At 46.4% G+C, this 15,074-nt stretch overlaps 1 protein-coding gene across 4 annotated transcripts in view; it reads right to left on the bottom strand.

Annotated features, from left to right (window-relative positions):
- Positions 1–2,024: 2,024 nt before the first annotated feature.
- The window catches only part of SSBP3 (single stranded DNA binding protein 3), a 140,462-nt gene continuing 127,412 nt past the window's right edge, over positions 2,025–15,074 (bottom strand). For 2 of the 4 annotated variants that reach the window (XM_074961682.1, XM_074961684.1), the window contains 9 exons: positions 12,944–13,032; positions 12,742–12,790; positions 11,891–11,926; positions 11,252–11,306; positions 9,555–9,625; positions 6,048–6,126; positions 5,150–5,178; positions 4,710–4,811; positions 2,025–3,527 (listed from right to left, as the gene is read on the bottom strand). In XM_074961682.1, the coding sequence (XP_074817783.1) occupies positions 3,498–3,527; positions 4,710–4,811; positions 5,150–5,178; positions 6,048–6,126; positions 9,555–9,625; positions 11,252–11,306; positions 11,891–11,926; positions 12,742–12,790; positions 12,944–13,032 (540 nt within the window). In that variant the 3' untranslated portion in view covers positions 2,025–3,497. The remainder of the gene's footprint in view (positions 3,528–4,709; positions 4,812–5,149; positions 5,179–6,047; positions 6,127–9,554; positions 9,626–11,251; positions 11,307–11,890; positions 11,927–12,741; positions 12,791–12,943; positions 13,033–15,074) is intronic. The other 2 variants (XM_074961683.1, XM_074961681.1) reach the window with 1 other exon arrangement.

Raw genomic sequence — 15,074 nt, 5'->3', positions numbered from 1 at the left:
TGCTTAGTCTGCTGATGCCTGGCACCAGCACTATACAGTTTGATGTCACCTGGGAGCTACATTGTAATTGACCTTGTCTACATTTGTGTATAAAGCACTCCCTGCTCTACAAATGGCAAACAATCAGCAATTGCATGAAGATGAGACCCCTGAAAGGGAAATGGAGGAATTTTCAACTTACCTTTTTTTTTTTTTTTTTAAAAAGAAGATGGATACCTGCATACACTTAACACAATTTTCCTAGGGTGAAATTCTCTCTCAGCCCACAAGCCAGCATGAAGCCAGAGTCTGGGCTGTCTAGCCTACAATCAGAGATGGCGGCAGCCCAGTTAGGCATGCTCGCATTAGAGCTTTAATCTAGCTCAAACGGCTAAAAATCACAATGAAGCTGTCACAGAGTGGGCCTCAGTGCTGGCTATGCAAGCCCGCCCGTAACACGTATGGGTACATACTTGCATCGCTAGCCAGCGCTGGGGTCCTGTGCCACCACATCTTCATGGCTAGTTTTAGCCAGGCTGGCTAGACTAAAGCTAGCGTGGGTATGTCTGAGCTGCAATCACACCTCTGATTGCCATGCACACAGACTAAATGGACTCGGCTCATCTTGCTCCCACCTGCATAGCAGGCGGTGACACTCCAGCACGACTCCTCGTGCAGATATAATGGGTGCCCCACACTTCCATCTGCACTGGCTGCTAATGGGCTCAACTTCCCCAGCAAATATATGGGGGACAGGAGGACCTTTTCACCCCACAGTCACAGGGCCTCCTGCGGTGTGGAGAGCCTCCCCCATGCAGGGAATCTCACTTTCCCAATGAGGCTCCTAAAGGTGCTTTTAAAATACTGACATCCACTTTTAACAGAAGGGTCCCCAGGCCCCATCAGTTCTCTCCCAGTGAGCACGCTCACAGGATGGGGAATTGTAACATTCTTCCAATGGATAAGACACATGCCGTCCATCAACATTTCAGTTTTAAGATGAAGAAACGCTGACTTCGACCCCCCTCCCCCCAACATTACTGTTAAAGCTTCCAATCCCAGCATGGCTGGAGACAAGCTTCCAGAGATATTCCCACAGATCAGAGTCCTTAGCAGGCATAGCCCGAAAGAAACTATCCATACCACGGCACTCACTCATCCCACTGCCCCTGCCCTGGGGGCCCAGGTTCTACACGGCACCTCCTGAGAGGCCTAGCTCAGAAGGTGCAGCTTGACTTTATATCACCTCGGTGCAGCCCAGATTCTGGGCCACTCCGTGGGCTGAAATGGCCACTGGCATAAGGGGTTCTTCTAATTTATAGCTGCCTCTCCAAGGCGGCGGTGTAGCCCAGAACCCATTGCTACGGGCACACCTCTACACTAGGGCCCAGTGGGGCGGGGAAAAGAGCACAGAGCTGCTTTCCTCAGTCTTCCATTGCTCTGGGCTGAAGGAATTCTCCACCAGCCCCTGAGCAGCATCTCTGCCACTGCCAAAGCAGCGGATAAAAGCTGGGGCTAGGATCTGCCACCCCTTCTAAACCTACCGCTCTGTCTGGAACCGAATGTCTTAATACAAGTTGCTTGTGGGGGAAGGGTTAAAACGGCCCATCCTCAGTAGATACACTCGCCCGCCCCCCAAAACTGTACAGAAAGTGTTTGAGTCATTAGAAGAAAAAAAATTGCCCAGCTTTCTCATGGCAAATCCCAGTAACAAACAGCAGAGACCTGAACTCAAATGTTTATGTTTATATTTATTACAGCATGGAGGGGGAAAAAAGAACCGTTTCATTCAAAAACCATCCCATACCAATGAAGACAATAATTTAGCTATCCATTTTAAAATACATTAAAACCGGTCTGTCATTTCTCACTTCAAAAAACAAAAACAAAACAAAAAAAGATGATCCATTCTGGAGACCACGGATGTATCAGCAATACAACAAATCTTCATTTGATTTTTTTTTAATTTTTAAATATTAACCTGACTGTAACTATGAGACTGACACCCTTTTCCCACCCCCAGCCCCCCCCCACGCCCACCCCCCCCAAACGACCTTCTACAGGTAAAGCACAATTAAAATGCCTAGGAAAAAGAAGGCAAACATTTAAAAAAATTCATATGACACTAAAAAAAGTTTGTCATCTCATGTCTTGCAGTCAGAATAATAAAAACCAGCCAATGTTCCCAAAAAACATCTCAATGAAGGGGTGCAGAAAAAAAGACATCCCTTTAATAAAACATTATCAACAAATATCGTACACAAACTACAATGTATAATAATTACTTTTTTTCCCTCTCTTATTTTAGAACCAGACTACAAGGTAAGAAAAAACACTGAAACAAGATACAATGTTCTCAATAATCGGCACAAAGGGAAATCCAAGGAGATAATATTTTACATAATGTGATATACATGGATCAGAAGTGGAGATTTATAAAACAAAGACCAACTACAGGGTAGTGTAATGTACATAGATCCCAGACTCTGGCGAGTGTCACTTTAACATGGTTGGTTGGTTGGTTACTTTTCTGTAGTCACCTCTACCAAGAGAAGAAAGGTAATTTTTTCATTTTTGTTTTTATTTTTTTTTTTGTTACAGAGTGAGCCTACAGAATAGCAAGTATACATTTGAACAATTACTTTAAAATATCTCCATCCAGTTCCAAAACACATACAGCGAAACCCTGATAAGATCACATCTTTTTTTAAAAAAATACAAAACCAAAAATCAACAAAGATGTTAGCTTGAGATCACAGTTACAAAATCCCAGGTCAGATTAACCCTTTCTTTCTCTCTTTTGGTGGTAGTGGTGGGAGGGAAATATAGCTCAAGGATTCTCGCAGGGGGAAGTATTGAACTCTCCTTGTATTCCAAGAGGGGGAAAAAAAGACTAATACAGTGCATGCCACGGTCACAGATAGTAAGATCACAATTAATTCTTGAGGATGTGATCCTATGAGGGGCCAACTGCATTAACAACTTTCTATGAGGTGGAGGAGTCTCTTCTGGAGGAGGCGGCGTTGTGCTGCAAACAAGAAAAACAAAAACAAAAACGCGCCTTCCGAACAAAAACCGCCAATTGTAAACTGTCCAGTTTATTTTCAAAAAAATAGGACTACAACAGAGACAACATGAGATTTCATATCTAGACTAGCTTCCTGGTGTAGCACAGCACAAACATACAACAGGTTTAAAAGAACAAAGCAAAGAGGTTGGAGTTGGGTACTGGAGGCTTCCATTTGTTTCCCAAAAAAAAAAAAAAAAAGTGTCATGTACATATATAAATCCTTCCGCACAAGAAGGATCTTGTCACGTCTTGAAATATTTTAAGTTTTGTCCTTCATGTTTTATGGAATAAAAAGTTCAGCCTTTTTATTGCATGAAACTAAAACTGGGGTTTGGCCCCCTCGCGTCTCTCTGCCAATACACCTAGCTTCTTCTTGCATAATTTCTTTTAGATCCTCCAAATGGCAGCTGACTCTCTTTATCCTGGAGAAGAGGAAGGGGGAGGGAAATCACACACTCATCGTCATGCTGGGGGAATACTGAAAGAGAGACAAGCACAGAATGAGTACTGGGCAAACAGGACTGAAATACTAAACGCGGCCAAGGCCAGGGAAGAGGGGATATGAAAGTAAGACTTGGGCTTATGAAAACTATAAAGCAACATAATTGGATGTAATAAATCAGAAAGATAGAATATGCTAGAGACTCTTAATTTATCAGCACATAATCTGCTGCATAATGGTCTTTCCAGGGAGAAAATAAGCAAAACAGTATGGGGTAGGAGGCAATTTAAATGCATGCATGTATATAATGCTAAATACAGTGAGAAAAAAAGAGGGGGAGCCTCTTGCATCTGTAGAGCTTGAAATCCATCGTGAAAATACTCTGCAGATCTCAAAGATGCGTGCACATTTGTTGGCAGCTGAAAGCGAGCATGGTTAGCGGTGTCTGCTCAGGGGCAGCTTGGAAACAGCAGGGGGTGTTGCAAGCCTGAGCAAAACTGCTCTCAAGCATCAATCGGGGGTCCCAAGATTAGACCTGCAGCTTCCTGCTGTTCCAAACTGCAGCACAGCTGTATACGGAGGTTTTCACAGAGCAAAGATGTTTGTCTCTAGCTCACCACGATAGCTCACTTTCACCAGAGTCAATTTCACGCACACGAGGGCTAGAAAGGGGGCCAGCAAGGTTTATTTACACCTTTATTAAAAAACCCTACCAATTGGGCACAGAGCTGGGTTACACAACCACGTGACCCTACTGCTGTCATGTTTTTTCTCCCGCCTCAGCCTCATTTGTTACATGCGGTTGCCATCTTGTCTAGCCTACGTGCTTTTTGGTTCAATACCTTGTTCAGAAATAGATCTCAAAATGCAGCGCAAATGGCAGGGAAGATTTATTATCGCTACTTTTTGTTTTTCGCTTGGATAGGGGTCTCCAAAGCACAGAGCTTAAGCAACATTCCCTGGGTCAAACAGAAAGGCAGTGGCAGAATCAGGATTAGGAACCAGGGCTTCTCCGCTCCCAGCCCTGTGCTGAGTCCCCTGGACCACAGCTAGATCTGTATTAAATGACAACATGCTTTCTCTACTATCATCAAAGAAAGCACGATCACCTCTGCCCCTCCAGACCTCAGGCCCCACCAGGAAGCAGAGACAGAGCCTTATAAATTTTGTGACCCCAAAAGAGAGGGGGCTTAGAGACTGGGTGTCTGAGCAACTCACATTGTCATTTTGGAAGGAATGGAGGAAGTTACCTCCCAGTTCACCATCATCTCTCGGAGTGCCCGGGGGGTTGCTAATGCCACTTATGTTGTTTGGAGAATTCTAAGGAGACAAAAGAAGGAGAAGGGGAGTATGCCTCAAATACGTCACTGAGCACAGACAGGCAAAATCCCTCGCTAACGACTGTGAGCAGCCGGTGGGAAAGCAGGAGAGAACGGCTGCGTTTTATACAACCTTCTGTTCGCGCCGAAGCAAACGTCTCATGGGAAAGGGCTACAGGATGGGAGAAAGCCCCTGGTGTCCCTCTATTGCTCCCCCTACACTGGGGCCTCTCCAACCACACACACAATTTTCTCACTGCTGATGCTTTATGAGGGGAGGACGGACTACAGTTGAAAGGAAAATGATTCACCTTTATGGTCACCACAGTGCACACTTACTTTTGGAAGTCCATCTATGTCGCCTGACCCTATCGAGAGAGGGGAAGAAAGAGAACTTTTATTTGCAGGTTAGTGACATTCCTTGCTCAGAGTTAATGCAGTTCTCCTTGGCTAGCCCATTCAGTGCTCGAGCAGGCGCTGGGCGGGTGCCTAGAATGCCATCCAGAAACAGGAGGCGGTTGCTACATGCAGCTACTCCAGGGCATTGCTAGCAGCAGGCAATACAGGTCGCAGCTGTGTTAATCCCACACCTCTTAACATTTGCCTCTGGTAAAAGGGAACGGTGGGGGGCCTCAGCTGCCTTTCCTTTGTATGCTGACCTCCAGGGAGTGGAGGACGGCTCACCTGACTGCAAAGCGCCGGGCACTCTTACTGAATGGCACTAGACAAATGGCAGTTTAGCTGCAGGGGCCTTGGCTCTCCCTGTGGCACTCGGACACTGATCAAGCTATAGCATAGCTCCTATAGCTGAACAACACAGGAGACAGACTCTAGGCTAATGGTGGCCTTTCTACTGCTTTCAATTAAACACCAACACTGGTTTTGCGTTTAAGCTCCTTTTCTGACTGAATCTATCAATGCTGCTCCAGTGAGACTGTGGTAGTGCTCCATGCTACAACAGAAGAGTATCCAGCCACGTGGGCGGACAGGCAGCCGGCAGGTAGGTCAAGGCAAAAGAGGGCTGTGTGGGGTATGGGCTGGAGGAAATAGGGTGATTCTCAGACCTCAAAGCTCACAGTACTCATGTGCCTCCAAAAATCACTGACTAGTACACCAGGAGCAAGGCAGGAAAAGCCACCGGACAATAGTATCTCCCTCACAGAGCTCTAATCAGCATTAAACAGCTTGTTAAGGGTCAGCTCTAGTGCGCTTCCTGCTCAGCCAACCTTGAGCTTACCTAACGATCCATTCATGTGATGTGGTTCCATACCGCCCATGCCTCCCATTGGGCCATCAGAACCGGGCCCCATTGGGAACTGAGAAAGGAAACAGCAGAAAATGTAACCCCAAAATAAGAGACCCGTACTCCTATCAGCATCAAGCAGACCAGTCCTTCCACTGGCAAGGATGGCCTCAAAACAGAGCAGAATGTTCTATGATCCAAGTTTTGCCCAGACACGGAAAGGTGACCTGGCTCCCGTTGGGTTGGGAAGCAATATCCCTTGAAAACTTATCCGCCTCAGGAAAGTTACAGTCTTGGTCACTAAGGCTACGTCTACACTACAGAGCCCACATTGGCACAGCTATGCCTACACAGCCTCCAGTGTAGACAGAGTATGTGGAGAGAAGGAGTTTTTCCGATAGGGTAGGAACACCATGTCCACAGATGAAGCACTCTTCTGTCAGCACCGTTGCATCTACCTGGGGGTTTTACTGGCATGGCTACATCACTAGGGGGTGCAGGCGGTAATACTTTGGTCCAGTTCTGGCTGTTGGATTTAGTGTGCGGATGGTGGCGTGGCCTGCAACATACAGGAGGTCTCAGACACTTTGGTGGTCCCCTCTGGCCTTCGACTCAATTACCCCGACTCTATAGGTACACAGAATAGCAGGGCTCTGGTTTCACCCTCTGCGACCTCCACCATGAACAGTGTTTACAGAGAAACTAATATCCCTCCTTAGGGACCATACACCCGCAGCGGACAGGGCCCCCCACCATTCTGGAAATAACTCACTGTGGCAGGCTGATAGGAGCTGAATCACAGGGCTATCAAGTCAGCCAAGACACCCAACGAGGCGAGCGGGTAATATGACGGGTGACAGGCGCGATAGGGAGGGCTTCCTTTCTCCCACCTGGTTTAATGCTCTAAGGTGCTATGGGGAGCAAGGGTTCAAACCCCTCTTACAGAAACACAGTCACAAACACACAGCAGTGAAACCTGTGCTCAGACACATGCGTGTGACCCTTTCGCCCCTCCTGCCCCGCCATCAGACGGTCTGCCCCAATAAGAACGGCAGGGAGGGCGGGGACATGCACACATGTGGGGGGTGACCCCCAGCTGCCTTGTCAGCAGCACTCAGTGCTCTCTCAGGCACACACGCAGCAGCACAATGGTTCTGCAGCTACTTTCCCCCCCGTGGGCACGGGAAGCCCGAACAGTTACACTTCCTTGAAGCCAGGAAGCGATGTCTAAAGGGCACATTCTCCCCACCAGCATATCCCCAAGCCAACCAGCCACTATAACCCAACGAGGGGGTCAACATGCTGTGCCCTACGAAGATTGGCTCCCCCCATTTCGCTCCACTGTGCTTGTGACATCCTTCTCTGGCCATGAGGGGGTGTTCCAAGATCACTGCATGGCAAAACCACCTCCCGCCTGAAGAGTGCGCAACCTGACCTACCATTGCAAATCCAGGCCAAAGATCTCCTGCCAGCACATTTCAATGGCCAGCTGAGGGAGCCAGCCATATTTCCTTACACCACCGTCCATCTTCCTTCCCCCAGTGCTGCTCATTCCCAGGGATCAGTGAGGCTTCAACATGATCACCTTAGCTAGATCCACTCCTCAGCCCCCTGTGCTGTGAACGTCGTCCATCTGGCTGCAGGGGGAACGGATGAGCCTCTCTTTGGGGCCTACCCATGCAGCTCCTCAAGTCAGACAATGGGGTTTGCTCTTGAGCAGTCTGAAGCCTGGGTGTCAAGTGCCTCACATCTGCCAGGCTCCTGACCCACGAGAACAGGGGTGGGAATCGAACCTGGCTCTGCCATTTTCCTGGTGAATAAAGCCATCAAAGCTAACTAGCAGCCTGCACTCTCCATACCAAGCCGAAGAGCACTCCAGGATTCAGGCCAACTGGCAGCCTCTGCTCAGGCAAGGCCTAGAGACCCAGAGTACCAGGCCTGCTATCGGGCTGGATGGAGAAGCACTCTCCTCACTGCTGTACAGCTCCTCCAAGCCAATGCCGTCAGCTCCTCCCTTGCCGAGCACCGAACCAAAACAGACTTCAGGTGGAACCGTCATGCTCTGACACACCCACCTTCTGGCACCACCATTTCTTTTTCTAAGTGGATGGGTGCGCTGTCTTCCCACCCCCACACCATTCCTCCTCAGCACACAGACAGGAGTGATGGATCCTCACAGCTGATCCAGCCAACGTAGCCACTTATGGGTGCCACGCTCCCATGCTCCACACTGAACAGGGGCAGGCAGATTCAATAACGCGTCACCTCCTTGCAGCAGGGCCCACCCTCGTTGGGAGACTGGAAAGCACCGAGCACAGAGTGGGCACTACTGTACAGAAGCAGGGGAAGGTTTTTGTTTATCCTCATCACCTCCTTCATTTTGTTTCCCTGTCCCTAGATCTGCAAAGATCACATTACTGTAAATGGCCAAGGGAGTTCCCACTCGAGTCACTTTACCTACGTAAGCTGAAGACAAAACAGAGTCAAAACCAGCAAATATCTGTACAAACAGACACGCAGCCAGCATGGGCACAAAAACACCCCCAAACCCATCAATAATGGGTTTGACATCTTACTGTTTTATGTGCCAAGCTGCAGCACAGAATGAAGCTTCAGGGCCCAGTTATAAAGCCCCTTAAGATACATCTATGTAGCCAACACCCACAGCTGGCCCGGGTCAGCTGACTCAGGCTCACAGGGCTGTAAAATTGCTGTGTAGATGTTCAGGACCCTGCAAAGAACCCAAACACAACCGTTCTTAGCCCCGCAGCCCAAGCGCCATGAGCCCAAGTCAGCTAACCCAGGCCCAGCCACAGCTGTGCCACAGGTCTTTTATTCCAGGACAGACATATCCTTAAAGTCAAAAAAAGTCAATCTGGTCTGATCTTTTTCACCTGCAACACCCATCAACATCACAATGAACATGGCCCTCTTCCCTGCACTTCCCCTTATCCAGTTCATTGATTTGGGCTGTGATTGTCAGAGGAGCCCAAATCCCACTGAAATTCAGTTCATCCTTTGAAAATTCCTACCTTTGGGTCTAGTCAGTTTGCTGTTCTCCCCTGAAGAGTCAGCTTCCCCTTTGGCGCGAGCTTTTGTTATTATATACTCACCCTCCCAGGGGGGGGAGAGAAAAAAAAAATCTCTCAAATGATCACAAAAACCCACCCATGCTGGCAGAGGGATCTCAGAAACAGGCAGCGCTTGGAACCAGTTTTTGAAAATGAGTAGTTTATAAGACGACTGTATCCCTTTAAATGCGATTGCTAACTGGATGCATTACTGACATGATCTTGGCCAGAGCAGCATGAACAGCCCCATTTTAATAAGCATAAAAAATTAACAAAGTTGATGAAGAGTTAATCACTTTCTGATGGTTTGTTTTATTTCTATTTTGTAACCAATGGCTGAAATCAATTAAACTGCTCTACCCTCAACTGATGAAGTTAATTATGATTTGTTATGGTATCTGATATGTAAATTATTAGAAAGCAGACTTACATTCGATCGACTGCCTCCAGGCGGTACTGGATTAATCATTGTGTAGATGTTGTCACTTGAATTGGTTGAATCTGTAGAACAGTGAAGCCCAGTAAGTCAGAGTGATTAATTCATTTCTTAATTAAAACAAACTCATGCCACTTGAACTCATTCTTTTGTATTTTATCACCTAAAATTCCCTGTAAGTACCACCATTTTCTGGCTAATTTGTATTTAATGAAGATTCACAAAGTTTTTAATCACAGAAATTCAACTGTGAAAATAATTCAACTACTGAGAATCACAGGGCTTGCTCGTCAGAGGCAGCATAGAAACATAATTTGCTTCTATGTATCACTTAACACCTCAAAATTATCCAAACATTATCCAAGATTATTACAATACCAGTATTAAAAACAAATCCCCGAACCAGTATGGAAAAGGAACCTGGGTCTTTATAGTGCACATGGTAACAGACAAATCATTTTAATCACATCACAATACATAAATGCACGAATTACAAGTGTGCTGCAGCGACAGAATACTGGGGCAGTGACTAGCAGCACCCATTGACATATGGATTGTTTTATTATGACCTAGTCTGAAATGTAGGTCAGAGTTCTCATAAAAATGCAGACGCAGAAAGACAGTCGTAATATTACATTTTAGCTCCACCCCTGCAGCTGTGAAATACCACAGTTACAGAGCAAGGCTACTTCCCTGGAGCCCACCCACCCGCCATCCCCTCCGATTGATCACTACAACAATTACAAAATCAGCCTTGCAAAACTGCCAGAGAAATTTACCAGTCCTGATGCAGAATCTACATGCCCACCTTTATGTGGGGAAGGAGGAGAAAAATCAATGTGGGAAATTTTAGTGACCCATCCAAAAAACAAGAAATTTGGGGGCGAGGGAATTAGCCTCCCTGTGACAAGCAGAATTTTGCAAAGCTGTTTTCAAAAGCGCCTGCAAGTCCACATTATAAATCTGACCACCACAATGGCAGCCTCCACAGCCTGACTTGGTCTTTTTGAGGGAGAAGGCATCAGAGTTAATGTGTGTGGGGGAAGAAGGGGCACAGGAAACATTTGTAGTAAATAGAGATTGGATTTTTTTTTTCTGTAGCCAATAAATAAAGCCAAGGTTAAAAATTGTATTTTATTTTATTAAAGAGCAAGCGGTAGCTGGGATGTCAGCCCCTAAACAGTACAGAATGACTCCCTTGCTTTTTGTTTGCTAACCAGCCTGAAAGGAAAGACAAATAAAGAGAGTCAATTTTTTATAAGGATGTTTTGTCAAAGAACAAGCAGCGTTTTGCACATTTCTAGTGAGGCATGTAAACAAGGCTGGTTCACTTTAGTAACATGGAGATTAAACGTGAAGTGACTGCTGCTTCTCAGGGAAACAAATCCGGACACTGAGAAGAGCTCCCTCCTCTTCCCTACTTCATATGTGCTCACACGTGCTCTCAGAGTTCCCCTTCCCCCCCTCCCACCGTGAGTTTTCATCCTCTTGAAACTCAATCCTGGGCGGAGAAGTGAATACAAAGCCCCATCCTAACAACCACCAAAAGCTTCTTTCAATACGATTGCACGTGATCAGGAATCCAATGGAATGGCAGCTGAGCGTGAGCTGAGGAGTTAGGAGGCTATCACTGAAAACAATCAGCAAATTTGGGTTTTTTAGTGCTGAATTCGTCGGCTCTTGAATTTTACCTGCAGGACTAGGCATGATCGGTGTTCCTGGAGGACCTCCACCACCAGGGGGCCCCTGTAGACAAGATTAAACACACGTCAAAAACCACTGTGATAACATATACTGCAATAGGTCAGCACGATCCTGCTGCTGTCAGCAACAATGTCTCACCTTGGTATTCAGCCAAGCATTAATCTCCTGCTAAAACCTTTGATGCACTCTCCTAGCCAAAGTACAATGCTTTGTTTAAGCCTCGAGCAAAATCAGAATTTAAAAAAAAAAAGAAAAAGTATCTGAGAGGTGTATATGGGAGAGAGTGGAAATCATTTGCAGTGTCCACGGGACCCCTTCTAAAACATTTTTTAGATTTACAGGAAAGGGAGGCTGTTCTGGGTACTCAGAAGACACGCAGATTTCTAGAAACAAACATTCTTACATTTTAGAATTTCTGCCCCTACCCAGACTTCTGTACCAACTCAGGATAGAGGGACATGGCTACGCTATATACGTTTAACTCACACCAAGAATTTATTAAGTCCGAATAAGTTATATCTACATACACATGTGTGTGTACAAAGAGTCAATGACCTGTAATGTATATACACTTGAAATCTGACCACAAATCTGGCTAGAAATAAGAACTCGGCCCAGGAACTTACCACGTATGTACCAGGCGATGAAGAAGAATATGGAATCTATAAACAGATCATAGGAGAGAGTCACCTATCTGAAATGCAGCATTTCATCAGTAATATCCCGATTTACACATTTAACTCGGGTGCGCACATTCTGCTTTGTCAAACTGAAGCGGAAATTCGGTTGAATTACAGTAGTGGCCTCTGACGTGTTATAAATGCCCACCACGCACTGAATATGCTGGCACACAATATTTCACTTACCCTGTCCCCAAAACCCTACTATTGGCAGGATATAAAAAGGCAAGAAAAATTAAATGGTTCAAGAGCAAGGTTGTGGGTGTTCTGCACTACATCAGACACATCTGTGGTCACCGAATGACCAGGCTGCTGCTGGAAGATCCTGTCTCCTTCCTTCCCCCTACATTTTTTTTTTTTTTTTGGGTGCACACAGTATCACACCTTTTCCCTGAATCACAAAGAAAATGGACAGAAAACTGGCTAAGGAACAGATTAGAACAAAGAAACACAGCTGTAACTTTTAGACACACCAAGGTAGTAACCAAATTAATGGAACACTGTGCAACATAAAAATCTTCTCTACTTAGCTAGGTGCTCGCTGGGAAGCACTCTACAGTATGGAGGATGGTGAATGTTTGCCTGGGGGATCTGTCCACATTAAATGGGTATAACACTACTCTCCTGTCCTGATCCTCAGGCATGTCCACGTAATACCTGTACACTGGCTGGCTCGAAAGACGAGGCTTTAGTCAGAAGTAACAAAAGACGCGAGAAGGAAGTCATATTTGAAGAGATGCTCATGTACAAACTTTTGCTCTAGTCTAATACCGATAAAAAGACGGACAGACACTTACTGAATTAGCACTGCTGGGATTAGGCCATGGTCTACCAGCTCCCGGGCCCCTAGAGTTTAAATGAAAAAGAAAAGCTTTTATACATGGCACATCAGGATACAGCTCAACAGCAATGTAGAACTGGGATTCCAAAGTAATTTCAAATCAAGGGTCAAAGCTGCTGTCAGACACCAGAGTTAAAGCATCATGGGTTTTGCCTTACATGTTAATTCCAGGCATGCCGGGGCCTAAAGAGTTGGGTGGAGGTCTCATTCCGCCGCCATAGTTCTGCAATGATAACCAAGGATCAGTCTACCATAACGAGAAGGGAAACCGGAGAAGAAAAGAGAAGGGAAAAAAACAAACAAACAAAAACAAGAGGGTTAGTTTGTGAAAATGAACTTTAATAAAAAATTAGATGATGATGAACATACAAGCAATTAAAAACTTTAAAATAAACAGGACTATGGTATCTTTCCATTGACTCTCCGCAAGACATCACGGGCTGTTAAAGGTTTATACAGAAGCCAGACAGATTTTGCATTATGGCTTCCCTATTGCAGACTGGAGCACAGTACTGGGTTATCCTAAGCCTGGACCTGCCCTCTGGGAGTGGCCCACTTCAGAGGAAAGAGAATGCCCGGGCCAACCGTGCAATACAATTATTATGGAGTGAGGGAAATTCCCTCCCAGCTCCAGCAGGCATATCAGTTTCTGGCTTGTGTTTTTTCTCCTCCCCCCCCCCCCCCCCGCCCCTTTCTTTTGTTTGGGGGTGGATGGACAGAGAAAAAGAAAGTATCTGCTTGAAAGATCATTGCTACACTGTAATGAGCAAGCAATGGGATGCACAGAAGAGATGCCAACAGCATGAACGTTTGCAGTAGCCTTCTAAATACGGAAAAGCAACCTGTCCTCCTAGGGTTACATCTCAAGCTTAAAAAAAAGAAAAAAAAAAGATTGGTCTTAAAGTCACTACAGAACAGTGTGCATTTCAGACACGCACACGCACGCATACACACACACACACAGAAATTCATGGCCTGCAGAGTTGCAAGGGAAGGGACGGGACTTCGGTTTTCCTACAGAACTGTTCAGATTGACCAAGTCACTGACTCGCACCTCTTCATAGTCAAATCTGATGCTGCGTCAGCAAGTAAAACCCAAACGCATGCACAGGGGGTGGGGTGGAAGGTGACATGCAACACAGAAATGCTGTAAACAACTCAGGCACCTGCTCTCCTTTCTTATGTCACCCCCTGGCTTTGCCTATCGCAGGAGTCTCCGATCAGTGTACCTGATCTTATAAGAACATATCTATTGTAATGCCAAGCCAGAAAATGCTGTGGCTCCAGGAGCAGGAATCCTCATGCTGAATTTCTCTGCCTCTCTCCAAGTCAGTTGCCCATCACCAACGGATCTGGGCATGCCTTTCGCAGTGTGCATCAGCCTTGCTAAATTCTTCTTGTCCATTCATTCAAGGTAAAATAGCATTCGTTTTCTCTGTGCCTGGACCAGTTTATTTCCTCAGCAGTTTTGCAAGGCTGGTTTATCTAGGAAACCACCACTCCCACAAATGGAGCTAAGCACCCATCCCAGCAAACCACGACTTTAAATGGGATAAAGAGGAGGAGGATGTTGACAGCCAGCGACTGGGAAAAACGGTGCAGTCACTTGATGAAGTGCCTGATCAAAAGGGTTCTCCCTCAGACTTGCTCTGCGCTCCCTGTATTTGCGAGCTGGCAGTGCAAGTCGCTTAGACCAACCATTTCAGAAAACGCAGGGGGGTTTTCCATTCAAGGAGAGGAACAAAACCTGTGTGGCTCCCGGGTTTCAGAGACACAGACTCCCATTTTCCCCCTGCAAACTTCTACTCACTCAACGGGTTTCCCCCATTTCTTTGAGAGAGCCTAGAGAACTGCCCCCCTCCCCCACTTTAACTTGACTGTGCGTATTCCTGAGGCTCTGTATCCGGACAGCTGTCCCTCTGGGACTGGAATGGGACAACTTCTATTTGTCCCCAAAGAGCTCTTGAGATACACTTACGCCGCACACAGCTAGTTCCCCTAGCATGGGTATAACAGCAATGGAGACCACGAGGTCCTGCTTAGGCAAACAGAGTAAGACACACTCCTGAACCCTCTGGGTATGTAATCTACTCCCCAAGCCAGGTGTCCCACTGCTGAAGTCTTTCCCCAAAGCAGGGAAAGACCCCAAGGCTCTGGCAGCTTCCTGCTGCCTCCCCCTGCCAGAGCCTTTCCCCGACATGTGTCGCTACGCATCGCCATGTGGACACAGCCTGCCTTTCGCAGTGGCATGTAGCTCCATGTATCCTACACACCCTCCCAAGAGGCATG

Source organism: Natator depressus, chromosome 8 (assembly GCF_965152275.1).
Source record: "Natator depressus isolate rNatDep1 chromosome 8, rNatDep2.hap1, whole genome shotgun sequence".
Lineage (NCBI taxonomy): Eukaryota > Metazoa > Chordata > Testudines > Cheloniidae > Natator > Natator depressus.
This window is presented reverse-complemented; position numbering and strand designations above follow the sequence as displayed.